This window comes from Grampus griseus (genome assembly GCF_964374135.1).
Source record: "Grampus griseus genome assembly, chromosome: 20".
Taxonomy (NCBI): domain Eukaryota; kingdom Metazoa; phylum Chordata; class Mammalia; order Artiodactyla; family Delphinidae; genus Grampus; species Grampus griseus.
This window is the reverse complement of record NC_139014.1, coordinates 18718146-18745232: the sequence shown is the minus strand read 5'-3', so window position 1 is coordinate 18745232 and position 27087 is coordinate 18718146. Positions and strand designations below refer to the sequence as shown.

Genomic DNA, 27087 nt, shown 5'->3' with positions numbered 1-27087 from the left:
GAGACCCTCATTCTCATTATACCAAAGTACAAAAACCCTGAGAAACCTTTGAGTGGCGCTTGGAAATTTCATGAACACCCAATCAATAACCAATAAAGACAGAAGCAAAATTACTTTGCCAGGTTCTCTTGCTGCCACTCATCTGTCCCTGACCAGATGCCAAGGCTGACTTCGGGGGAGTAAGAGGACCTGATCCTGGGGGCAGAAGTGGGTACAGAGGAAAAGGTGGGTAGCCTTTGTCTGGAAAAGAACAAACCAAATCTAGACACACCCCAGGGCCTCAGTGCCTCACAACTTCCGAGCTGAGCCACATAGCACTCCTCAACATAACATCACATTCAGTGTCAAATTTAATTAGAAAATGTTCATCAAGAGTCTTCCTCTGCTCTGGGCCTATGTGGGGCCCCAGGCCCACAGGGCTTATGCAGCTGTTGTGCTCTCATCTCTGTATCAAATGGAGATGGTTTAGGAGGAGCAGAATTCTTTCTTGACATTTACAAACCCAAAAGGTATCTTCTCCCTAACTTATTATTTCCCCCCTTTCTTAGACCAAAGGGCAGTAAAAGCAGCTCTACCCCACTGAGCACAGAACATATTGTGTCCTAGATCCTAACTCTTCACTGCCTTCTAGCTCTTGAGAAGGGGCACAGGGCTAGTTTTTTTTGCCATGGGCTAATGTTTTGGTGTGGTTTTGTCTGACGAGTGCTAGAGAAATAGAATAACCTCTGGAATATCTCACCCATATGAGGAAACCCCCATTAAGATGATGACGTAGGGGAAAGGCTGGTGCTGGATTCGGCAGTTCTCCCAGTCAGTCTCTTACCTGTGGGCATATTGGTAAACGGTCCATAGCAACAGATTTCTAAGCCCTTGAAGATCTGGGAGAAGAGAGGGACAGAGGGGTGGAGAGAAAGAAACATTAGTTATAAAAGATATGGGTTTTTTAAAAAGCAATATAGAGACTCTCAAAAATGAAGAACTTTCCTTTTTTTAAAAATTTTTTTATTGGATTATAGTTGATTTACAGTGTTGTGTTAGTTTCAGGTGTACAGCAAAGCGAATCAGTTATACATTTATATATATCCACTTTTTTTTTTTTAAGATTCTTTTCCCATATAGGCCATTACAGAGTATTGAGTAAAGTTCCCTGGGCTATACAGCAGGTTCTTATTAGCTGTCTATTTTATATATAGTAGTGTGTATATGTCAGTCCCAATTTCCCAATTTATCCTTCCCCCGACTTACCCCCTGGTAACCATAAGTTTGTTTTCTATATCTGTGACTACTTCTGTTTTGTAAATAGTTCATTTGTACCCCTCCCTTTTTTTACGATTCTACATATAAGCGATATCATAAGAACTTTCCTTTTCTTTTCTTTACCACCTGATAATTTCTGTTGCTACTTCCCAGAGACAATCAGCCCAATGTCCAAAACACTGACGGATTTTAGACTTTTTTTCATGTGTGTATGTATTTGATCTACTCTATAGTCATACTTTGTCATTCAAGGGCTGGGCATCCCACCTTGCCACCAATCAGGTCCAGGCTCTTCCCTGATGACCTCTGCAGGTAATTTTACTTCTCGTTAGAGACAAGAAGAAAAAAATTGGTCCTCCTTTATGTTTAATAAAAGGCTTGGATGGCAAGAGATTCAAACTATCAGCTGAAGTTTGATGTTTATCCAGATTTGATATATACATCAATACTAACCCTGACCCTAACTGGCAGAGAGGTCTATGTTTATTTTATGTGTACCTGCTCCTTTTCTCCTGGCCCCAGAACATCTGTTCCTGCCTTCACACTGCTCTACGAATGGCCCTTGTTCCTTCAGCAACCTAAGTTGTTTTTAATCTAGAAGGGAAGCCTGGTTGTGCCTCTCCTCACTGAGCTTACTGCCTAAATTTTCAGGAGACACAGATCACAATGCACCTTGCAGGTACCTCTTCCACTTAGAGTGCTCAACAGACTGTCCGAAAGAACTTTCTGTTTTGGTGGAAATATTCTATATTTGCTTTAATAAGGTGGCCAGGAGTCACATGTGGCTAATGAGCACTTGAAACGTGGTTAGGGTGAGTGAGGAACTCAACTTCCTATTTTATTTAATTTTCGTTAATTACAATGTAAACAGCTTTGTGGCTGGTGGCTACTCTGTTGGACCCGCAAATTCTTACACATGCTTTGGCACGAATTCTTAGGGAAGGACTTGGGTATCGTTTCAAAGAACAAATCTAACTTTGTTTCAGTTGGCTGGATACATACCATTTAGGTAACCTTTGTTCTCTTGACCCTTTTTCTTTCTCCCCATTCTACTAAAATGAAAATTGTCTAGGCCTAGAACTCACCTCCCTTCAAATAAGAGAGACTGGGGTAGAGAAAAATCAGGAAGCTAAAAACACATGATGGCCTTTTAGGAAATGCCCACTCCCCCCCCCCACCCCATTTCAATCTCAGTCAGAGGAACAAGGACAGATAGCAGGACAAGTCTGTTTCTGTTGTATGTGACAGCCTCCACCTGTGCCATTCTCACTATCTGTATGAATAAACTGCATCTCCAACCTGTTGGCAGGATCTAGATGCTCATAATGCTAAAAGTTCTCCTCAGGTGGCCAGCTGGAGCCAAATGTTGACACAAAAAGTACAAAAGATTAAGAATTTTAAAAAAATTTTATTTATTTTTGGCTGCGTTGGGTCTTCGTTGCTGTGCGGGCTTTTCTCTGGTTGCAGCGAGCGGGGGCTACTCTTCGTTGTGGTGCGCGGGCTTCTCATTGCGGTGGCTTCTCTTGTTGCAGGGCATGGGCTCTAGGCATGTGGGCTACCATAGTTGTGGCAGGTGGGCTCTAGAGCTCAGGCTAAGTAGTTGTGGCGCACGGGCTTAATTGCTCCACAGCATGTGGGATCTTCCCGGACCAGGGCTCGAACCCGTGTCCCCTGCACTGGCAAGCAGATTCTTAACCACTGTGCCACCAGGGAAGCCCAAGATTAGGAATTTTTACATCCAGGCTGACACTCACTGATGAGGATGTCTAGTTATGAGATTAGAAATTTGAAGTTTCACCTCTACAAATACATTTATCTTCCACAAGAGAACGCTACAGTGACACGTGGTGTTTTCAGAATGACACTACTTTGACCAGGCACGTTCCACAACTGCCACCCCAAATGCAGGGCAAAACTCCAAATGCTGGAATTTCCTTTCAAGGAGGGAAGAATCTCGTGCTGATTCTGCCTTGTATCCAGTGGAATAAAACATATGACTGGCTCACACAGAGCTCCCCTCAGGTGCAGGCAGAAGGAGAAACAGGGCCAGCGGCTTTTCTTGGCATCTAGAAGTTACTTGATAGGCTCAGAGGGTGAGGGTGGGCTGACCCCAAGGGTTCAGAGCTCCAGGGCTGGATTTGTGACCATCTCCCAAAGCAGTTTTCCTTAGAAAATCATCTCTGTTGGTTCTCTCTCAAGTTCTATAAAGGAACAGGAGGTGCTCCGTATGTGGATGTTCTGACATGCCCAGTGGTACACACTTGAAAAAGGAAGAAATGCAGACCAGGAGCAAAAGCACTCAGCCAGTGACCCAAGAGCAGCCAACTCAGGCCTGACAGGCTGGTGTGAAATCTTGCCTGGATTTCTCCTTGAGAGAACGACATAATTTTGGCTACATCATCTGTTACAGTATGATCTGGGGAAGAAGGTCACTGAATCTTCCTGGGCCTCTAGTCTTTCATTTGTAAAGTTGTTAGAATAATCAATTTTTCTCCTGTGTGAAAATTTCTATAATGTGCCAGGAAACTATGGTATTGTCATTAAGAGCTCAGATTCTGGAGGGAGACTGGTTCTAGTTGGGTTCAGCTTCTAGTTGGGTTCACAACTAGCTGTGTGAGCTTGGGCAATTTACTCAACCTCTTTGATCCTTAATTTTCTCATCTATAAAATAGGCATAATTATAGTACACGCTTCCCAGGGTTGCTGTAAAATTGTTAACTAGTTAAGATAGGGTCGAGTGTTTGGAGCAGTCCCTGGATATAGTGAACATTACACAGATGTCAGCTATTGATTATCAACCACTTTCTCTTCTGTGCTTCCACAGACAGCCTGGGTACATCCCCCTCACAGCACTTACCACACTGCTGTAGAGAAAGACACCACCGTGAAGTAGAAAGAGCAAAGGTTTTAGATTCACATCTGTCTCAAATCCCAGCTCTGCTATTTATCAGCTAAGATTTGCACCCTAGAATGAAACCCAAATTATATAACTTCTCTAAACCTCTAAGCTCCCTCATTCATAAATCGGATAATAGAGTTGGCCCACTGGCCTACTGTATCCAACAAGTTCCACATCCGCAGATTCAACTAAACTGCCAATGGAAAATATTTGAAAAAAAAATGTTTCTTCCAGAAAGTTCCAAAAAGCAAAACTTGAATCTGCTTTTTGGCAACTATTTACATAGCATTTATACTGTACTAGGTCTTAGAATTAATCTAGAGTTGATTTAAAGTGTATGGGAGGATGTTACATGCAAATGCTATACCATTTTATAAAAGGGACCTGAGCATCTTTGGATTTTGGTATCTGCAGGGGGTCCTGGTATCAATCCCCCAAGGGTACTGAGGAATGACTGTACTTATTTACTCTGCTGTTCCGGAAGAACTAAAAAACCTATATGAATGCACCTACTTGGTATTCTAGCAGTGTAAGGGGCCATCTTGTAAGGCCCCTTACAAGATGAATGAGACCATCTCCACGAAGTGGGCAGGAATGCAGAGGGGTGGGTAGGTTTTTTGCCAACATGGGGGAGGAGGGCTTTACCTTCCTGTCCTGGGATTCTCTTGCTCGCTTTGGGCCTTGATGGTTTCTTCCATTGACAACATCGCCTCTGACTTCAAAATCATGCTGAAAGAAACCAAGCCCAAACCACAGGGGTCAGAGAAAGAGAAGCCTCCTTCAATGGAAACAGAGGAGATACATCATATTTAAGGAATCAAATATTGCCAGGCAGTTTTGAACCCTATCTCCCCCAAAATCATCTTTTCTGGTGGACTGCATGAAATGACCAGCATCTCAGCTGCTGAAATCAATTCACTGAAGCAAATCTTTGTGGGCAGAAACTAACAATTGGCTTTTCACCTCACTGGGACTTAACGTATTTTAATTTGCAACATCTATCTCCTCTCAGAACATTCACTTAGCATTTAAACTGCTAATACTGTGCTGTTATAAAGATAACTGGAGAATTCCTGATCTCTTAATGTGTATTACCACCTAAAGAAATAAGGGTTTCTCAGATTTCCATTGAGAGATTTACAGTTAATGAAACCAAAATAATAAAATATACATTTAATACTGAAGAAAGTAAGAGGCTTTTCATAATCACTATTTGGACTAGCCAAGGCTGGGGGAATAAAGAATAATAGGATTAGGGAGGTCAGAGGTTTGGGGAGAATTCTGGGGAAGAATGCTTAGAAACAATTCTTACTGAAACTCAGATTGCAGGGGAGACCACATCTGTTGCCAAGAGAATTAGGAAGAATAATAAAGTCATGGGCATAACCACAGGTTGTTATTAGGTGAAAGCACTCTTAATATTTCCTAGTCACGTGAGTGAGAAGAGTCTGGTGATAAACATGTCATCTATTTGAAGATGACCCTCAAATTTATAGACCTGATTGTACCCCTGTGCCTACTAACCTCTCTACCCGGAGGTCTCCTATAAATCCCCAAATCCATGCACCTAAAACAGAGCTCTTGATTCTACTCCTGCCTCCTGCTCCTCGGCCTCCCAGGATGCTCCTCCCCCATGTCTTCCTTATCTAATTAACATCACTAACATCCACTTCATTGTTCAGGCCAAAAATCTAAGCGTTACCCCAATTCCTGTCTTTACCTCATCTTCCAATTTAACCTATTAGTAAGTCCTATCTTCCAAACATCTCAAACCAAACTCTTCTTACCATCTCCAGGTCTCATTACCCTATGAATAAAATTCAAATTCCTTACCATGACTTACACCGAATCCTACCTGATCTGGCCCTTGTCTATGACCTTCTCCAACCCCTTGTCTAACCTCTGCTGCCTACATATGATTCACCAATTACAACTCTCCAGCTATACTGGCCTGTTTTTCTTTAATAAACCAAGCTCATTCCCATCTTAAGACCTTTATGCTTGCTGCTATTCTGCCTATAACATTTGTTCCCTACATTTTTCTTTTCTTGTTTGTTTTTTAAAAATTTTATTTATTATTTTTATTTATTTATTTTATTTTTGGCTGCATTGGGTCTTTGTTGCTCCACGCGGGCTTTCTCTAGTTGCGGAGAGCAGGGGCTACTCTTCATTGCGGTGTGCAGGCTTCTCATTGCGGTGGCTTCTCCTGTTGCGGAGCGTGGGCTCTAGGCGCACAGGCTCAGTAGTTGTGGCGCACGGGCTCAGCTGCTCCGCAGCATGTGGGATCTTCCCGGACCAGGGTTCGAACCCGTGTCCCCTGCATTGGCAGGCGGACTCTCAACCACTGAGCCACCAGGGAAGCCCCCTACATTTTTCAAGGCCAATTCTTTCTTGTCTTTTAGGTCTCAGCTCAAGCTTTTCAGAAAGCCTTCTTGGGTCTCCTTACCTAAATAGTCAACCTCTGTCCCCAGCCAACCGCCAGTCTGTTGTTCTATATATTTCTTCATAGTGTTTATTGGTATTTTAAACACATCTTTATTTATTATGCATCTCCCCTCCACAGAACATGAATCCCACCACAGCAGGGAACTATCAGTCTTATTTACTGCTGTATCCCTGGTGCCCAGCACATAGTAGGCTCCCAATAATATAAGTCACTGAATGAAACCAACAGAAACATCAATTAATTAATTATGAATATGCTGACTAGTGCATAATAGTTTAAAACTGCTTTCGCTAATTTTATTTTGCCTGATCTGTTGTCACCAGCAGCTCTAAGATGGCTGTTCTAAAATTATTCCTCCTCCTACGCTCTATCTTATTTACCTCTCACTGTTCTCAGTATCAAAGAGTAAAATAAAATCTCTTTGAAGGAATCAGGTTTCTAAACAGATACATTTGCATATTAATATGAAGGATTCTTTTCAACTGTGAAAGAGTTTTCTACAAAGGTGTATGTGTGGGGGCTTCCCTGGTGGCGCTAGTGGTTGAGAGTCCGTCTGCCGATGCAGGGGACGCGGGTTCGTGCCCCGGTCCGGGAAGATCCCACATGCCACGGAGCGGCTGGGCCCGTGAGCCATGGCCACTGAGCCTGCGCGTCCGGAGCCTGTGCTCCGCAAGGGGAGAGGCCACAACAGTGAGAGGCCCGCGTACCGCAAAAAAAAAAAAAAAAAAAAAAAGGTGTATGTGTTTAAGATTTAGGTGGGCCTGTTTCTCTCTAGTTGTGGCGCTCAGGCTCACTAGTTGCAGCACACAGGCTTAGTTGCCCCGCCGCATGTGGGATCTTAGTCCCCCAACCAGGGATCGAACCTGCATCCCCTGTACTGGAAGGCGGATTCTTAACCACTGGACCACCCGGGAAGTCCCTGCTTGCATAACTTTTTTTTTTTTGGCGGTACGCAGGCCTCTCACTGTTGTGGCCTCTCCCGTTGCGGAGCACAGGCTCCAGACGCGCAGGCTCAGCGGCCATGACTCACGGGCCCAGCAGCTCCACGGCATGTGGGATCCTCCCGGACCGGGGCACAAACCCGTGTCCCCTGCATCGGCAGGCGGACTCTCAACCACTGCGCCACCAGGGAAGCCCTCGCATAACTCTTGATGATCCACATCATCAAGGAAAATCTTCAGAAAGTAGTGCAAGGCAGGAAGCAGATAAATTTTCGTGACTCAGTATGACTCAATGGCACCAAGTCTTTCTGATTAGTTTGTAAAACAGAGTACCTACCTCATCCAGCATCTTTCTTTCTTTAATAGACTGGGTCACCCCTAAAGAGATCACAGAAAAGATAGGTCACACAAGAGCAGAAGACCTCCCTTCATGGGGGTAGATGGTGCAGTGATTCACATAAGTGTGTGGGAGAAATAACACTGAATAGAGGTCCTCTCTCTATAAAGCCACAGCTCCTTAATAGATTTCCTTCTGGAGACACCGTTGATGCTTAATTTAAACATTATAAAAGTGCCTGTTGCACATGGATTTCTGCCTACCATTAAATAAATCCCTAGTTCATATGCTAACATTACCAGGAGCAGATTAGGTCCTATTAGTTATAAAAAGAAATACATTTTCCCCCACATCACCAGCTATCTGAACAAAGAGCTATGCATTAAAGATAAAGCTAGTTTAGTGTTACCACTAAAGACCTTTTCGTAATTCAGATTCAGCATCAGCAAAAATCTTAGGTGTTAAAATGTTAGGTGTCAAAATGCAATTCTGAGGTGTTAAAGGGAGGAGGGGAGAAATTATATGGTACTTACAGAAATAGCTAACTACCCATTTTCCTCCTGCAATTCCCAGAAAATATTTCAGTGTCCGTTCACACACAAACTCAGCATCTGCAGAATGGAAAACATCCAAAGGATTAGAAGTTGAAAACAAAATCAGGAAGGGCTGCCATAAGAAGCTAGAGCGCCCCGCTCCTTATGCTACTTGAGATCAATCTGGATTGATGATTCCAACACCCCTGGTGATGGACTCAGAGGCTGGAAGCACCCCTAATTCTAACCAGCAGGTGTGGATCTTTGGAAGTCTGGAGAAGGCTGATACGAAGTTAAGACCACAGGAAGCGTCTGCTCTATCTTCTAGATGCCAAGGCCAGCTAAAGATGTCTGTCAGCGTGCTCAGGGAACTACCCATGTTGGTAGTATTGATACACGTGGACGGGCAAGATCTATTTTACTGGATGACAACATGTGAAAGGAAAAGAAAACAGTGTTGTTGAAATCCTAAATTTGAAATGTCAATGATGAATTTTCACCCCCAGAACTTCTACTTGGGGAATCCTAACCCCTAATTCTTAATTCCCTTGCAAGGCAGAAAAATATAGTATTTTCATAGTTTTTCTCTTTTCAACGTATTTCAGCAAGCAGTAGCTGAAGAATCACTTCTGCTTATTTTTTAGTGTTTTAAAGGCCCGTTTGAAGGACTAAGCAAACTCAGGAAAGAATACTTAGTTTTAAACAGGAGAAATGTATTTAACTAAATCCTAAACACAGCGGGCCATCTGCCAGTAGTAGAAACAGCCATTCTCCCTAACCGAATTCTTCACAAATTAAAAAAAATCTTTTCTCTTTCTTCACAATTTTTTTTTTTGCGGTACGCGGGCCTCTCACTGTTGTGGCCTCTCCCGTTGCAGAGCACAGACTCCAGATGCGCAGGCTCAGCGGCCATGACTCATGGGCCCAGCCGCTCCGTGGCATGCAGGAACTTCCCGGACCGGGGCACGAACCCGTGTCCCCTGCATCGGCAGGCGGACTCTCAACCACTGCACCACCAGGGAAGCCCCACAATTTTTTTTTTTTTTTGCGGTACGCAGGCCTCTCACTGCCGTGGCCTCTCCCATTGTGGAGCACAGGTTCCGGATGCGCAGGCTCCGCGGCATGTGGGATCTTCCCGGACCGGGGCATGAGCCCGTGTCCCCTGCATTGGCAGGCGGACTCTCAACCGCTACGCCACCAGGGAAGCCCCTCTTCACAATTTTTAAAGCTTTTTGTTTAACTGTTGTGAAGGTTGACTTAATAATATGCTTTAAACTCAGAAATCTTAGCTCATTTTTAGTTTTAAAGTAGCAAGTGTATTGCCTTTGAGTTTAAACACTGAACTACTTTAGATTTAATTTGCATTTTAAAGTTTTCTTTTCACCTATCAGCAGCCTTGATCCAAACCCATAGCTTAAGATATATTCAAGTTTAATGACATTCATCTCTAAAACAGTTTAGTTCATGGTAACTTGTTTTGGCATCGGATTCCTGTGAGCATTATCCTCTGACCCTGTAGTATGATCTTTACACAGTAGAAACCTAAGCTCTTAGAAGTTCTAAGGCAGCATGTGCCTGCCAAGAAGTCTGGACCCTATGCTCAAGAACCTTCAGCTGTATGAACAGAAACACCCTGGAGAGGACCAGGGAGTCCATTTTGTTAGGAAGGTTTTAAGAGTTGAGCTTCAATCTGTATCTTCTGTGTGCCATAGGCACGTCTTTGGTTTCTGGAGCCCATGAGTGAACCTAACTCCTCCTCCAGATAACAACTCTTCAGATATTTCAAGACACTTGTCTTGTTCCCTTAAGTCTTCCCATTCCTTCATTTGTCCTTCAAATGACATTGCTTTGAATTCCTTTTCCCCATTCTCTTCATCTACCTCTGGATAAACACTCTCCAGTTGTCAGGGACCAGCATGAAAAGAAAGCATGGTGCTCAAAACAGAGCACACACCTTCCAGGTGTTCGCTCCAGTGGGGGTGGGGTAGGGTGTCGGGATCATCACCTCACTTGCTCTGGACATTAGGCTTGTATCAATAAGGCCCAATTTCAAATGAGCTTTGTTAGCAGTCCTGAAATGTTTACTCAGATTTAGCTTACAGTCAACTAAAAGCCTCTGAGGTCTCCCTTGTCATCACACAAGTCATACTTAAGATTTAAAAAGGGGAAGGTGTGGGACAAATGAATTTTTCCCTTCACTTTTTTCTTTTTCATATGCTAGGCTATCTCAGAGCTGATAACTGGACTTGTTTCCTGTAAAACTCTCAACCACACTCAAACTAGGTGTTGGAGTGGAGTGAGGTCATGGAGCTAGCTAGGGTTTCCAACCACCCAGATTCTGAGTGAAGACTCACTTCTGCTCATTCCCCTCTTTGCCCCATTTGTTCCTCCAGGACTTGGGCTCTGCCTTCCCAGAAAGCCCTCACACAGTGTAGTCCAAGCAGGGTGGACTAGGAGAAGTGATTCATCGTTCTGGCTCATCACTCTCCAATCTTAACACAAAATAAAGGGGGTCAGGAAATAGCAAAACTATTATTTTTCTTTCATCAAGCAATAACTGATTGACTATTGGAAGACGGTCACCCATGCTATGCTTAACAAACACGCCCATGTCTTCATGTAGTTTTATGCAACAGATGCAGCATATTCTGTAAAGGTTCTTGGTGTACCTGTTTTCATAATGACATGAGTAGTCTCTTCAGTAATTAGATTAGTTAAAGTGATGTGATGTTTTCTGGCAAACTTGTGCACAAGCACCTGAAATCAAATCAAATATCACATTATAATAAATTACATCTAGAACACAGCTTGAGTATTAGTTATTCCAGCTTTGAACCTCCATTTTTCTCACAAAAGGTACATCCTTTTTATTCTAATATGAAGTTTCAAAATAAATAGTAATTTAATAAAAATTATGTACAAATCAGAGGAAGAAACTCTAAAATAGTCTGTGCTAACAGACATGGAATTATAACCAAGGATTCAAAATAACATTAATTTTCCTTTTAATAACAGATACCATTTGATTCCCTAAGACAGTTTCTTTGCAGAGTGACACCCTACTATACTATAATTTAGATTTATCAGCCTACACTTTATAAGCTGAGAGGTAACTTGCCTATACAGAAAGTTATGCTCAGATATGTGACTTAAGAACAAGATTCAACCTGCTGACAGTTTTAAAACGTTCAAGTCAAGATGCTTCTAAAGGTCAGAACAAAAACTATCAATTCCTCTTAAGGAGAAGGATTGGAAGAGACTCATATTCTTCCCCAAAGAAATCTAGAGTCTTCTAGCTATTATCTATCAACCAGATAAAAAATCAATAGGCAGTAAAAGAAATTAACCAGATCCATTATAGACACATTTGACATAATCAGCAGCTACTGCTTGGTAAATTACTTTGTTTACCAAGGGCCATCATTTACTAGCCATCACCACCCACGCCAGTATTTCCATCATTTACTAGTCATCACCACCCACGCCAGTATTTATGTGCCCCACGAGATTGCAATGGAGGGTGGGCTGTCTTTCTTTCATGCTGCCTCACTCCATACTGCCACAGGGCACTGAAAAAGGCAAGCTGGAGAAGCTAATGACATCCTCCCCCCACCCCCCGGCTTTTGCCACTGCCCTTTGCCAGGATCATTAGCAATTCTGAACTGATTAATTGCTGAAATCCCAGCCTTGAAACAGCGTTCAGTTAGAAGAGCAACTGCTGAAAAGATCATCTTAATATAGGCTTCGGAATTAATCATGCGTAATACAGTCAGCAGCTTTCATGATAAATTTACCACACTTCGGCAAGTCTGAATAGAGCTGAAAAGTTTTCTTCTTTGCTTGTTTAGAGACAATATGTACCCAAGCCACTTAGAGTCTCATTTGCAGTTCAGGATTGCCCATGGCAAGAAAGATTAGATCATTTTAGCCTTCTAGGAAAAGCTGATCTCACAAAACAAAGGAATAAGGAACGCTAATTTTCAGTGAATAAATGGGAATTTTAGATGTGTTGGCAAAAGATCAAGAGCAGTATAAACAGACATAGGTATGAATTTTTAGAGCAAATAGCTGTTCTGGGCACATGGTTGTGAGATGAGAATTCTGGCATTATTGATGAGAATTTATTCATTGTATCTACTAGGGCAGACAAGGCTTACTTTGCCCTTTTAGTAGTGGGACACATCTGGTCACAGAGGTCATGCTGAGCTGCTAACCTATAGAGAAGCTAGGATGAGAAATGGTTTCTATTCCAGGAAGGATATATTAAGAAAGATACTTAAGAATGACTGAATCATTTCTCAGTGTGCAATAAATAGCATCCACTATTGAATCTGTTTGATACTCTGGTGTGTTATCATGGTTTTAAAGAAATCTTCACTCAATTAATGATTAATTAATGGTGATTAATTAAGGGGAGATAAATTTCCTATGATGTCTGAAATCTATGCTCAATCCAAGCAGAAACAAAGTTTCAGTGGTCTTAATATTTTAATGGGTATTTTTCCACAGCACAAAACAACTCCTGTTTCTAGCAGGAGATGTCAAAATCCTAACAGGGATGGGTTATTGTAGGGTAGAACTGACAGGGCAAGCTACTGGGTAACAGTGTTACAAGCCAGGATAAAGATAAATAAACACTGGAGAAATGCCACTATCTGGCCATGTACTTGGAACCAGTTTAAATGTAGTTAATCATGCTGGCAAGTTCACTCAGATGTGAACAAAGGTGGGGAAAAGATGCCTTCTGGGCAGTGGAGCTATACCTCCTTGCTTTTTTAGATAGAAAGAAAATTAAAATAAAAAAGCTCTGGATTATACTCAAAACCATAACCTTTCTGCTAATACTTAATAATTATTTCCTTTACTAAATACATACAAAATAATCCATGCTATAGCTTTATCTAGGTATAAGTTTTCAGAAATTAGTAATGGAAATTAAATTACATAGTAATGAACTCGTTTGCCAGATTTCTTCCTATAGGTTATTCACAGCTAGTACCCATTTAAAGCCATTGCGGTATGTTAATGAAGGCTCAGTCATTAGGGAAATACATATGGATACACTCACAAATTCTTTTGAGGTCAAGCCTGATGCCACCATATAAATTCTTTTGTTGCCTCTTTGTGTTGAAGGTATCAACTCTGGCTTCTCCCTGCTCACACTTTCTTCCCTCACATTATACCCTGCAGTATTAGTAATATGAGCTGCAGCCGGACTCCTGGCAGATTCTTCTGCTTGAAATTGGGGTAATTTCAGTGCAGAGGCTGAGGGTGGCATGCTGCAGACATGAGCTGGCTCTGGGGCTCTGTCTTCAGAGGGATCAGACTCAGGGTCATCAGAGAAGAGGCTGATTCCAGATTCTAGGTAAGGGGTTCCCTCTGAAAGGAATGAGGAAAGAAATTTAATATATATGACAGTGAATTCTGAATTATAACATCTAGTCTCTGCTAAAAATTAAAAAGACAGATTAAGTTAGGTTAAGAGAAAAATGGGTACATTAATAACACTGTTGGTAGATGTGCAAAGCAGCTTAACTTTTCTAAAGGAAATTTGGTATTATGTAGCAACAGCCTTGTGTGTTTATACTTGCAGTCAACAATTCTAGTTTTAGAAATGTATCCTAAGGACATAAAAGAGGTCTGTAAAAGTGTAGTCATAGGAATGTTCACTGCAACATTGTTTATAACAGTAAGGTTTTAGAAACAAACTAAATGTACAATGAGATTAAATAAATTATGCCACATCCATTCCAATGAACTACTCTTCACCTGTTACATTTAATTACAATAAAATGGAGAAATGCACACACTCATGTTTGTTGTAGCATTATTCACAATAGCCAAGAGGTGGAGGCAACCCAAATGTCTGTCATTGGATAAATGGATGAAGAAAATGTGAGATATGTATATATCTATATCTATCTACACACACAGTGGTTTTAAAAAAGCTACCAACATGGATGAACCTTGAGGACAGTATGCTATATGAAAAAAGTCAGTCACAAAAGGACAAATACTGCATAATTCCACTTACATGAGTTATCTAGAGTATCTAAACTCTTAGAAAGTAGAATGCTGACTCCCAGGGGATAGGGGGAGGGGGGAATGGGGAGTTGCTATTTAATGGGTACAGAATTTCAGTTTTACAGGATGAACAAATTTTAGAGATCTATTGCACAATAACGGGAGTATACTTAACATTACTGAGCTCTTAAAAATGGCTGAGGTAAATTTTATGTTTTTTTACCACAAAAATAAAATTAAAAAAGATACCATTGATTTTTAAGATGCTACCCTATTTCAGTTTTAACATGAAATATGTTTGCATCTTAGATATTAAATGCAATATTATAAGAAAGCCTGCTTTCTATAATTTCTGTCATTTATCAGTTTAGTTCTTAGGGGATGGTTTTGATTCAAATGTATACTTCTTTAAAAAATTTTTATTTTATATTGGAGTATAGTTGATTTACAATGTTGTGTTAGTTTCAGGTGTACAGCAAAGTGATTCAGTTATACTCAAATGTATACTTTAATCTTTGGGCTGCTTGTGAATATTTTGGCACTTCCTATATCACTGAAACTTTAAAAAAAAATACCAAATACAAATAGTTGACTAAATACAATCAAAATGATTTTTGTTTCTTCATCCATGATGATATCATTAACTTTTTCACTTAATAAATCATCAGATATCATTACCAAATTAAAAACAGACCATCCCTGAAACATTTTAGAAAATGTCACTCCATCAGCAAGTAAGCACAGCTAAGTAGAATGTATGAGATTCCTAAAATGACCCTAGTGAACATGGCCAAATACATTTAGTTGTCTAAGAGCACCTTTTATGATAATGTGTTTTTCAGGATTAATTTAAAACTTTCTTTACTGATTAAAACCTTGATTTACAAGCCATAAAACACACTATTCAGTTACAGTGATTTATAAGGCATAAAATATATAGTAATTTATATTCATTAATTCATAAAACAAGAGCTTACTTCAGAGATTTGACTCATTTTTCAATAAAGGACAAGCCTAAAACTTTACCCTAGGGCCCTAGAACTCTTATCTAACAGTTGAAGTAAAATATTTAGAGAGCACCAAGACTCTCTCATCCTCAAAACTGTTAGAGTTAAACCAATATAGACCGATTAACAGCGGCAATAATGTTCAACTTGGATTAACATTCAAGCTAGTTTTCTAATGGGTTTAAGTATAACAGATGCATTCATGATAGACTACCACATTTGAAAGCTGATTCATCAGAATATCTTTAGGTTAAGAGTAAAATAAAAGTGTTTTCTCCATCAGAGCAGATAAAATATTACCTAGATCTTGTCTTGGCAAAGACGACTGCTCCATTAAATCCTGGGCCTCAGACTCCGTCAGCTGTTGCTCCTCCACATCAACAACCTCAAGCTCCTTTTGAGGTGGGCAGTTTCTGCTCTGAAGACTCCTTGAGTGGCTGTGCATATACCAACTATTATCTGACAACTGCGATTTAGAAGGGGAAGACCTAGAAAAAAGGATGAAAGGAGAAAACCATCACTGTAGCTTGTGAAAGGACTAATCATACTTCCCAGGCAGCCAAGGCATAAGTGAAAGAGCTCACTGTCAGAGATCGGGAATGACTAGCAAGAGAGAACACAAGAGATGGCTAGGAGTCTGGATTCACGATGTCTGCCAACATGTCAGGGCTGACATATAACATCTCTCCTTAGGGTCTGGCCTGAGGCAGTATATCTCCTAGCTATTTAAAAGCATGTCAGCAAATTTCACCAAATTATCCACTGCCACTCACTCAAATTCTATACACTATTTCAAATGAATGTATGAGAATCAGCTCTCTCATGAAAATAAGTTGATTAATTTTGACATTGCTACACTCATTCTTTCTACCCAATTTTAGCAGAATTCATAGAATCATCCCTACCTCCTACCTTTTCAATGTCCAAAGTCATTCTAAAAATAAAAGCCAGCTATAATATATTGTTAGAAGAGCATATGCACACAGTAATTCCTCTACTCTTTCAGGTGTTTAGAACTTTGCTGAATACGATACTTATCAACAGATTTAAAGGACCTCAGAGATCAGATAACGATTCAAACAATTATTGGATATTTAGTATGAGTCAGGCACTAAAGCTAGGCTCCACGGATTAAAGATGAGCAAGACCTGAACTGTTCCTCAAGCAGTCTAGTAGAGGAAGTTCAATCAATGTGTAGGTTTTTAATAGAAGTCTCTACAGGGTACGCTGGGGTGGGGGAAGAGGAAGAGGAATATTTCATCTGAATATTAAACAGGTGGTTAGCTCAATCGGTTAAAGCACAGCAATGAGGTCATTACCTCTAATCATGGGTTTAGGGCCTATGGAGGTCAAGTCTTTTCATTCTCTATCACAGCCATCAGGCCATTATCACAGCCTCAAAAATATATCCTCAGTCCAATCCAAGATGCTTGGAAAAGATGGTGTGATTAGATTATTGACAACTTGTCACTATTTCCAGAGAGATAAGTGAAAATATACATACACTTGGTAGAAACGCAATAAATATGAATTCCTTTTCCTTTCTAGAGTCATGAGATGTGTGACTCTATCAGTTCTGAGACTCTATCCTGAACTATCAATTTGGAATAATAGTCCAGAACTTGTCCTTTTACTTTCACTGTGTTTTTATAAAGATCAAATGAAGAAGTAGATACAGTATTTTTAAAACTATAAAGTGTTACATAGTCTTATATCAATAGTGATGTGAACAACATCCTTGGAAGATATTCTGAATATTTACTGGGGTAAATCAATAGCTAAACTTTTTCTAGGAAGGCAAAAACTTCAATTAGGGCAAGGGCGGCCTTGGAGAAGTCTACCATCAGCCTCCAGGCCTGCTGAGGTTTTAGTTCTGTATTTTATTCTGACTTTGAAAAGGGACAGATCTACTGTCCACTTCTCATGTTGTAGCTCATGCCTTGTACAGGTCCAAAGAGCCTACATACAATTAAACAAAAGCAATGTCCTAGGGCAATGAGAGGTTAGATATGTCCGTGTACAAAAAACTAGAGAAAGTATGGTGAAAAAAAAATTAACACTAAAAGTTTAATGTAAGTACAGGTGTTACTTAGCTACCAAACTTGACATTTATTACTTCTTACCTTTCCATTCCTGGTTCTTTATTTTTACTGGTGGAAGTATCCGGAGATACTTGAAACTTGTCAGCAGAAAGGCTTTCTGGATTCTGGCTTATAGGATATTCACTACTTTTCTCTGAAGTTAATACTGCTTTAAATGGAATGAGAAAACAAAGAAATCTACTTTACTGCTTTGTCCTGATGGTGATAATTCAGGTGAGAATATCATTTTTTTTCAAAAGCAGCAATCTGTGACAATCAAATTGGTTTTTTAAAAAAATAATTAATTTATTTATTTTTGGCTGAGTTGGGTCTTTGTTGCTGTGCTTTCTCTAGTTGAGGCACAGGCTCGGTAGCTGTGGCACCCGGGCCTAATTGCTCAGCGGAATGTGGGATCTTCCTGGCCCAAGGGTTTGAACTCATGTCCCTTGCGTTGGCAGGCGAATTCTTAACCACTGCACCACCAGGGAAGTCCCAATCAAATTGGTTTTTAAACAGGTATATCAGACAGAATTCTATAAACACAAGTGATACAGCACCAAATGGAACTCAATGACTAAAAAATAATAACAACAATAAAAGGAACACTTTAAAACTGGGTAAATAAAGATACCCAGCTGAGACAAGGCTGAAAAAATAATATATTTATATTTTTTGGCCCTGAATGATAAGGACATAAGAATAGGAAATTAATTTTTATCTCTGCAGCAAACTAAATTATACTCAAATCACCTCAGACAACAGGGAAGAGAAAGTACTGGAAAGCACAAAGCACACTCCCTTTTCCATCCCTATTGCCTCCACATCAAAGACTGTATAGGGCTTTAGCAAGATGAGTGGCCTCCGCCCGGCTGCTGCTGCAGCCAGCACCTCGCTGAAGCCCATTTTCAATCGGGACATGAACGAGGCTAAGCGAAGGCTGCGTAAGCTCTACGGCGCCTGGTATCAGGAGGTGCCGAACACTGTGCATTTATTCCAGCTAGACATCTTTGTGAAACCGGGACGGGATAAAGTCCGAGAAATGTTTATGAAGAATGCCCACGTCATAGACCCCAAGGTGGCTGATCTTCCGGTCATTAAGGGAAAGATGGAACTGGAAGAAACGAAGTGTGGAAGCAGCGGACACAGGGCATGCGGTTTTTCCATGAAACAGAAGCACCAAGGCCAAAGGACTTCCTGTCCAAGTTCTACGTTGGGCATGACCCGTGACATCACTCAATATTAAGGTGCTTGTCGATATTTAAATATTTTAGAGCACAAATAAACTCAATATATGATAAAAAAAAAGATTGTATAGGATGGGGGTTTGAGTTTTTGCATGTGTGTGGAAACAAGGGAGGGGTCAGATGAGAAAGAAAAAAGAGGTGACATTTTGCTTCACATTTTCAATTACTAAGAAAATAATAAACCGAAAAACCAATACAAACAAAAAAACAAGGTGCCGACTGATAAGGAACCTGGAAGTAATACATGGAACTAATGATGAACTGGCACAAGAAAGGAAAAAACACAGAACAGACCCAAGGCAAAGTTCTAGTACGTTAGTACATCCTTTTTATTTATTAATTCCTCCAAATGTATTAGTGTGCCACTGCTTTCTAGGAAGTGGCTTAAAGGCAGAAATATTTAAAAAGCAAAAACAAATACTTAAAAATTACACGTCTTCTATCCATTACAAAGTCACTGATGACTATAATTTATTTTGAGCTTTTATTAGAAAAGCGAAAATCCATAAATAAAGGCAGAAAAATTTAAACAAAAGGCTGTATTAATTAAACTATTTTTTTAAGACACTGGGTAGCCTGGGGGGAAATAATCATTGATTTCCTGAGTTAATCCTCAAATACATTATTTATAGTTTCCTTTATAGTCTTCTCTTCTGGACCTGTGAGTTTCTAGGAACACAAGAACCCTGCCTGGAGCTACTGTAAGGTGCTGAAACAAAGAAGGGTCTAACCATGCACCAGCAGGTTTTTCTTCCAACTGGAATGTAAAGTTTTTAATATAGGCATCATTTCCCCCCTAAATACAAGGTGATCACTGATAAAAGGTAATGTGCAATGTCTAAGGAATCACACCAAACAGAATTAATTATTTTTTTAATTAAAAAAAACTTATTAAAGTATAGTTGATTTACAATGTTGTTAGTTACCAGTGTACAGCAAAGTGACAGAATGAACTATTGGAAAGGGCTTTTTTATTTTTTTAAGTGGAAGGGTGGGGAGGGAAAGGCCTCAGACACAAAAATAGATATTAAAAAGGTCATTCTACCACCTGGACATTTAACATACAAGTTCCTCTTTTCACTACAATGGGGCCCAAGCTACAAAGAAAATAAGCTAACCTGAGTTAGGACTCAATAACTCAATAGTACCTAAAAAATACAGGGAAAAACTTTTCTGCTCTTCTTTTTCCTTAATCTTTATTTCATAGATGCAGTGATACAGAGCCCAAGTACTGGAACAGTACTGTAGTCCCCCCGAAATCATTCCTTCATCTGTGGGTCTTAATATGTTATATTCTTCATGGGTAGGGAATACGGGCCAGACCAAACATTTAATAAATTTACTGACTGCCTATTAGGTGCTAATAAGCATTGTTGAAAAGTATTGGGAAGAATCAAAGAGAAAGACATTGAAAAGGAGGAAAGAGATATTGAGAAATGATAAACTATAAGCTTTCAGGAATGAACGTACTGTAGGGCAGAAAAGCTCAGATGTGTCTGAAAATCATTTCAGCTGTAATGGACTACGATGTTACAAATGCTAATGTTTGCTTTATGAATGACAGGTAATTCAGGAGGAAAAAAACAAAACAAAAATAAAAACAAAGTGCCTGATATGAAATAGCTTTACCTGCAGAGGGAGGTACACATCATTCGTAATGGGTAAGAATACACGTTTGCTCAAAAATATTATGCAGGCTTGGGAATGACCCTTAGGCAAACAGTAGGGCAGATCTAGGCTGAGGGCAGGACATCTGATGTAAAGATCCTGGAAAAGGAGCTTTCATCATCATTAAGAATACGGATTCTTAAAAAATAAAAACTGGGGCTTCCCTGGTGGCGCAGTGGTTGAGAGTTTGCCTGCCAATGCGGGGGACACGGGTTCGAGCCCTGGTCTGGGAAGATCCCACATGCCGCAGAGTAACTAGGCCCGTGAGCCACAACTACTGAGCCTGCGCGTCTGGAGCCTGTGCTCCGCAACAAGAGAGGCCGCGATAGTGAGAAGCCTGCGCACCGCGATGAAGAGTGGCCCCCGCTTGCTGCAACTAGAGAAAGCCCTCCCACAAAAACGAAGACCCAACACAGCTAAAAATAAATAAAAATAATAATAAAATAAAAATAAATTAAAAAATAAAAACTGGTGAAATATGATTAAGTCTAGAGTTTCGCTTATTACTAGTAATGTGCCAATGTTGGTTTCTTCGTTCTGACAAAATTACCATGGTAATGTAAGATGACAACATTAGGGGAAACTGAAACTAGGTAAGAGGTAGAGTTCTTGTAGGAACTCTCTGTACTATCATTGCTGCTTTTCTGTAAATCTAGAGTTATTCAAAAATAAAACATTTATTTAAATAATAAGTCATTTTAGTACAGCTGAAGGTAAACAAAACTCCTTTTCCCAGGATTAAGAAGTTTGCTTGAATTTCAGTTAGACTCACACCAATTTAAGAGGGAAAAAGGCACAAAACTTGAGCTGCTATTAAGTAGATGCTCAAATTGTTTCAGAAATAAAGCCACAAAATTCCAGAATCCATACCCAGAAATTTTCTTTCAGTAACTCTAGAGTGGGCTTCAGAGTTTTAATCATGTGAATTAAAATATTTATTGAGCGCCTACTGTGTTCCAGGCTCAGGTGTAAGGGTTCTCTGCCCAGATGGAGCCTACATTCTAGTGGGAGGTAAGGAGGAACTCTAAACAACATGCAAAACAAACTTGATATTGTTAAAAGTTAAGGGCCGGGCTTCCCTGGTGGTGCAGTGGTTGAGAGTCCGCCTGCCGTTGCAGGGGACACGGGTTCGTGCCCCGGTCTGGGCAGATCCCACATGCTGCGGAGCAGCTGTGCCCGTGAGCCATGGCCGCTAAGCCTGCACGTCCGGAGCCTGTTGCTCCGCAACGGGAGAGGCCACAACAGTGAGAGGCCCGCGTACCGGAAAAAAAAAAAAAAAAAAAAAAGTTAAGGGCCTTCCCTGGTGGCACAGTGGTTAAGAATCCACCTGCCAATGCAGGGGACACAGGTTCAAGCCCCGGTCCGGGAAGATCCCACAAGCTGTGGAGCAACTAAGCCCATGTGCCACAACTACTGAGCCTGTACTCTAGAGCCTGTGAGCCACAACTACTGAAGCCTGTGCACCTACAGCCTGTGCTCTGTAACAAGAGAAGCAATTGCAATGTGAAGCCTGCACCCCAATGAAGAGTAGCCCCCGCTCACCGCAACTAGAGAAAGCCCGAGCCCAGCAACGAAGACCCAACGCAGCCAAAAATAAATTAAAAAAAAAAAAAGGTTAATAAGGGCTATTGAAAAAATGTAACAGTATAACAGGGTAAAGTGGGGCTGGAAAAGTCAGAGACTTAAAAATTACAATAAAAAATACCGTGGTTGGGCTTCCCTGGTGGCGCAGTGGTTGAGTCTGCCTGCCGATACAGGGGACACGGGTTCGTGCCCCGGTCCGGAAAGATCCCACATGCCGCGGAGCGGCTAGGCCCGTGAGCCATGGCCACTGAGCCTGCGCGTCCAGAGCCTGTGCTCCGCAAAGGGAGAGGCCACAGCAGTGAGAGGCCCGCGTACCGCAAAAAACAAAAAAAACAAACAAAAAAAACCATGGTTATAGGTGATCTCCTTGAGAAGTAGCATTTGAGCAATTTGAAAAACATATTCAAGTTGTGCAAATATAAGTGGGCATGGCAGACACTCTCTGTGGAGTTGGGAGAGGGGACACTTTTTTTTGTTTTTGTTTTTGTTTTTGTTTTTTTTTGCGGTACGCGGGCTTCTCACTGTTGTGGCCTCTCCCGTTGCAGAGCACAGGCTCCGGACGCGCAGGCTCAGCGGCCATGGCTCACGGGCCCAGCCGCCCCGCGGCATGTGGGATCTTCCCGGACCGGGGCACGAACCCGTGTCCCCTGCATCGGCAGGCGGACTCTCAACCACTGCGCCACCAGGGAAGCCCGGGACACTTTTTTTTTAAATGGAGAAATTCTCATAAGCCTCTCCTCCCTCCTCTCAACATTTACCCACCTACCTCAAAACTCTGAGGATGTTATAATTTCATGAGAAAGTAGACCAATGAGTAAGTTTACCACAAAGGATAGAGTAAAGGCTCTTTCATAAAAAAAAAGTTTTATATAGAAATTCAGAAGAAATTTTCAGAGTTTTTCAAATCCATAGTAAAATAGAATATATAAAAGTATAGCACTTATGAAAAAAGAAAAGCCACAAAGAAACATTTTGTGTACAGATCTTCAGGAAAAAATACGCCCCCCAACAAAGATGAGATAGTAGATTCACACATATATTCAAAGCCAGACAATAACATTTTATATCTGGTGCATTAAAATTGAAAGTCTAGTCTGTTTTTAGATTGAAGGTGGTGAAAGCACCAACAAGAATTGTGATGGTGGTGAGACTTGGGGCTACTTTATCTGGGAGATGAACTAAATGAAGATAGTTACAAAGAATGCATTTAAGGAAATACATTTTGAACCACTGCCATAGCAACAGAGTTCCTAGCTTCTCATGCATGAGCTACTTACTGTTTCTCTCTGAACATAAAAACACTACAAGGCACACTCCGGGACCAACGCCACTCTCTTGAATAATTAAGAGTAGAGTTCCTAGAAAGACTCAAAGGAAGGCCCTTTGGCCCCCTGTAGGCCTGAGGAAGGGAGGGAGAACGAAGAAGGGACTTTAACACTAAGTTAGCTGGGTAGCTAGCACTCTGGGAGTGCTAGTTCCTAAGCACCAGCTCTCTCCTGGAACCCAGGCCTATGCCTAGCCTCTCATGCGTGTCTGTATTTGCCCGTTTAAAACCCTGCCTGATGTGTTGTTTTTCACAGGCTTTTTCCAGTTAAAACTCAAATTTTCATCTCACTTTCCTTCCTTTATGCCAGGTTATTTCTCAGCTCGGTGCTCACTTCTTATAGGGAGTCAGCTCAGAGCAGCTCCACCTGCCCAGTTACTCCAAATGCCTCGTCTTGTTGATAACAATCATGTTGTTATAAAGCACCTGTCTCTGCCACATAATTGGGCTTTCTGTGGATCAAGGTGCAGTTCCTGAAGTATACATAGACGTCTCTCTCTATAAACCAGAAAGTGATTAAATAGGGCTTCGTGATCTGACACCAGTGCTATAAGAAACATGTCTGAGTGGTTTTTTTATAAGCTTTCTAAAATGATGGGGTTACCTGTTTCCAATCTGCCCCATGACACTCAGCTTCCTGTGGGCGCCCCATAGCATTTGCTTACTGTGGGTACTCAGATGACGATGCTTACTGACTGTCTTGGGCCCTCTGAATGGTAAATTAGTTGTAAGCAGGGACTAGAAGCAAGGCTCTAAGATTTCCCAAGGAGTGACTCGGCAAATATATGCTGAGCAAAGATATAAAATGTTGGAGCTGGGTCCATACTTTTCAGAAAGAGATAAAGGCTTAGGGAGGGAAGAATTTTGCTTAAGGTAACAGTTTGGCCAATATTACAAACCTTTTTCTGATGTGTTTTGTTCCAGATTTAGCAGGTCCTCAGAGGCACAAGAATCGGCTATGAGGGAAGGGGAGCTGTGAGAAGGCTGGCTCCCGTGCTGCTCTAACACAGCTTCCAGTTCGGCCATTTCCTGCTGGATCTTTAGCAGGTTATCTTGCATGGTATCCCTCTGCTGCAGACACGAGAAACGACACCAAGAAAGTTATACTCTTTTAGAAACTTGCCAGAGATCAAGAATATGTTACACCAATTAATTTTACCGTGGGACTTGAAATCACTTTGTATGGAATTATAAGTTCTGCCTGACCACCTTTTTTAAAATTTATTTATTTATCTATTTATTTATCTATGGCTGCGTTGGGTCTTCGTTGCTGCACGTGGTCTTTCTTTAGTTGCGTTGAGCAGGGGCTACTCTTCCTTGTGGTGAGCGGGCTTCTCATTGTGGCAGCTTCTCATTGCAGAGCACGGGCTCTAAGCGCGCGGGCTTCAGTAGTTGTGGCACGTGGGCTCAGTAGTTGTGGCACGCGGGCTCTGGAGCGCAGGCTCAGTCATTGTGGTGCATGGGCTTAGTTGCTCCGCGGTATGTGGGATCTTCCTGGACCACAGCTCAAACCCGTGTCCCCTGCATTGGCAGGCAGATTCTTAACCACTGCGCCACCAGGGAAGCCCTGAGCACCTTTTAATCTGACCATATTCATGCAGTTAATGCCCATGAAATTATTTCAGAAAGATGTTAGAAGGGGAGAAAAAATTCCTCAAACTCTCCCAAATAGGCTTGTTTTATTGTGATGTCCTTTTGAAGTTGGTTATTTTCTTTTAAAGCTAGGGAGTGAAAAAATAAGGTACTTAAAACACTTTTGGTATTTAAAATTAGCATGATTCTGTTAACATCTTCCAAAGGCTGCATTTCAAAAATTTGGTATTGTGGCACTCATAAGAGATTTGGGTTAGTCCATATAAAAATGTCTAATCTCTGGCTTGTGAGGTCACTTCCTTTTCTGGGATTCTTTGAACATTTAGTTTCTAACAGAACAAGCAAAGAGCTAATTCATTAATTTATCTATTTATTCATTCAACAACTATTTGTTGACCACCTATTATGTGTCAGGCACTGGGGATACAGCCCTAGAATGGTGCTGCCATTCTAGATGGGGACGGGGTACCTAGAGATCGCTGCAGAGAAGAACCGGCTATATGGAAGGATCCAGCAGAACGAGCCCTCAGAAAGCCTGTAAGGCCAGTTATTGTTCTCAATTCAAGATAATGGGCTCCTCTTGCTTATGAGGCTCCTGATGTTTATTTCTCCATATGAAGAAGAAATCTGCTAAGTCTAAGGTTTTTGATAAGCGAAGTATTTCGTAAGTAAGGAGCTCTCCAAAATATACATTTCTTCACTACTTTTAGAAGGAGCATGTATGGTTGCCAGCAAACCCTGGGGAAACAGATTGTTTCACCCTGTTTCTTCTGATCCTCGCAAATGACTTTGCCCTCTGCTAAAAACAAGCCATCTACTTTCTCCTGCTACACTGAGTTCACAGTTTTTAGGAGGTTTTTATGACTGGGAAATGCATTCCCTGCTCCACTAAGGCTTCCACTACTACCCTGAGACTGCTTTGTTGCCAATGTCCACAGCAGCACCATTGCCACCACGTGGTGTCTTGTGAGTAGTTCCATTACTGATCAAATCCTAGCCAAGGGCTCACCTCAGTAAATCTGGAATGAAACCAGGATACCTGATAAGCTTCAAGGAGCTCTATCAGTCACTACTGCCACAACCATCACATCTAACTTCTGTGGCCATTAAATAGGTTAGAAAATCGGAAAAGTAATGGGAGAATTATAGGTACATAACTTTCCTTTGGGTTCTCCCAAAGCAGTTACTTTATAACTTGGACAAATTCCCCTGCAGGCAATTGGCCTGATACATTTGGGAGACTAAACCCAAATTGGTTACCAAGTTTTCTTGATTCTAATTCTTGTGTTTCTTGAATTAGTCCTACTTTTCTTTTCTATTCCCACTGTGCTACTCTGATATCTACTTTTAATACAGCTAAAGTTCCCTAAAAGCCATGTTTATCATGTCTCTTTTTCCATTAGGAGCTTAGTTGTATACAACTGCTCATATAAAAAGTTAACACTTTCTGAATACTGTATAATTATTACTCGTTATTGATCTCATGATAAATTCCAAATTCCTAAGCACAGCATTCAAAAGGGCCTTCACGGGCTTCGCTGGTGGCGCACTGGTTAAGAATCCGCCTGCCAATGCAGGGGACATGGGTTCGAGCCCTGGTCCGGGAAGATCCCACATGCCGCGGAGCAAGTAAGCCCGCGTGCCACAACTACTGAGCCTGCACTCTAGAGCCCGTGAGCCACAACTACTGAAGCCTGCGTGCCAGAACTACTGAAGCCTGCACACCTAGAGCCTGTGCTCTGCAATAAGAGAAGCCACCGCAATGAGAAGCCCACGCACCACAACGAAGAGCAGCCCCCGCTCGCCGCAACTAGAGAAAGCCCGCTTGCAGCAACTAAGACCCAACTCAGCCCAAAATCAATCAATCAATCAAAAGGGCCTCCACACTCTGATCTTATCTCTTGTTTCTCCCCAAAACCACCACGTATGCCCTGTTTTCCAGTCACATGGGACAACTTTGTGTTTCCTGGGCATGATTTCACGCCTCCGTGCCTTTGCCTTGATTTACTGCCTCTCTTCTCTTTCCACCTGGAAAAAATTCTCATCTTTTAAGGTCCAGCTTGAATATCTCCTTCAGAAGTCCCCACCAATAGTACATCTCCTGTCAGGAACAGATGACCCCTCAGTGCTTCATTTATACTGCTAGTGC

General features: G+C 41.4%; 1 protein-coding gene and 1 pseudogene across 9 annotated transcripts in view; one reads left to right on the top strand and one right to left on the bottom strand.

Moving 5' to 3' along the window:
- Positions 1-27087, bottom strand: part of BRCA1 (BRCA1 DNA repair associated) — a 62012-nt gene that overhangs the window by 2468 nt on the left and 32457 nt on the right. For 4 of the 8 annotated variants that reach the window (XM_082678188.1, XM_082678189.1, XM_082678190.1 and 1 more), the window contains 9 exons: positions 24245-24416; positions 17568-17694; positions 15745-15932; positions 13482-13792; positions 11083-11170; positions 8414-8491; positions 7881-7921; positions 4802-4885; positions 824-878 (listed from right to left, as the gene is read on the bottom strand). In XM_082678188.1, coding sequence (XP_082534314.1) covers positions 824-878; positions 4802-4885; positions 7881-7921; positions 8414-8491; positions 11083-11170; positions 13482-13792; positions 15745-15932; positions 17568-17694; positions 24245-24416 — 1144 coding nt within the window. The remainder of the gene's footprint in view (positions 1-823; positions 879-4801; positions 4886-7880; positions 7922-8413; positions 8492-11082; positions 11171-13481; positions 13793-15744; positions 15933-17567; positions 17695-24244; positions 24417-27087) is intronic. The other 4 variants (XM_082678185.1, XM_082678191.1, XM_082678186.1 and 1 more) reach the window with 1 other exon arrangement.
- On the top strand, positions 18376-18767 carry LOC309837867 (NADH dehydrogenase [ubiquinone] 1 alpha subcomplex subunit 6-like; annotated as a pseudogene). The gene has a single exon. The product of its transcript is annotated as an NADH dehydrogenase [ubiquinone] 1 alpha subcomplex subunit 6-like (transcript).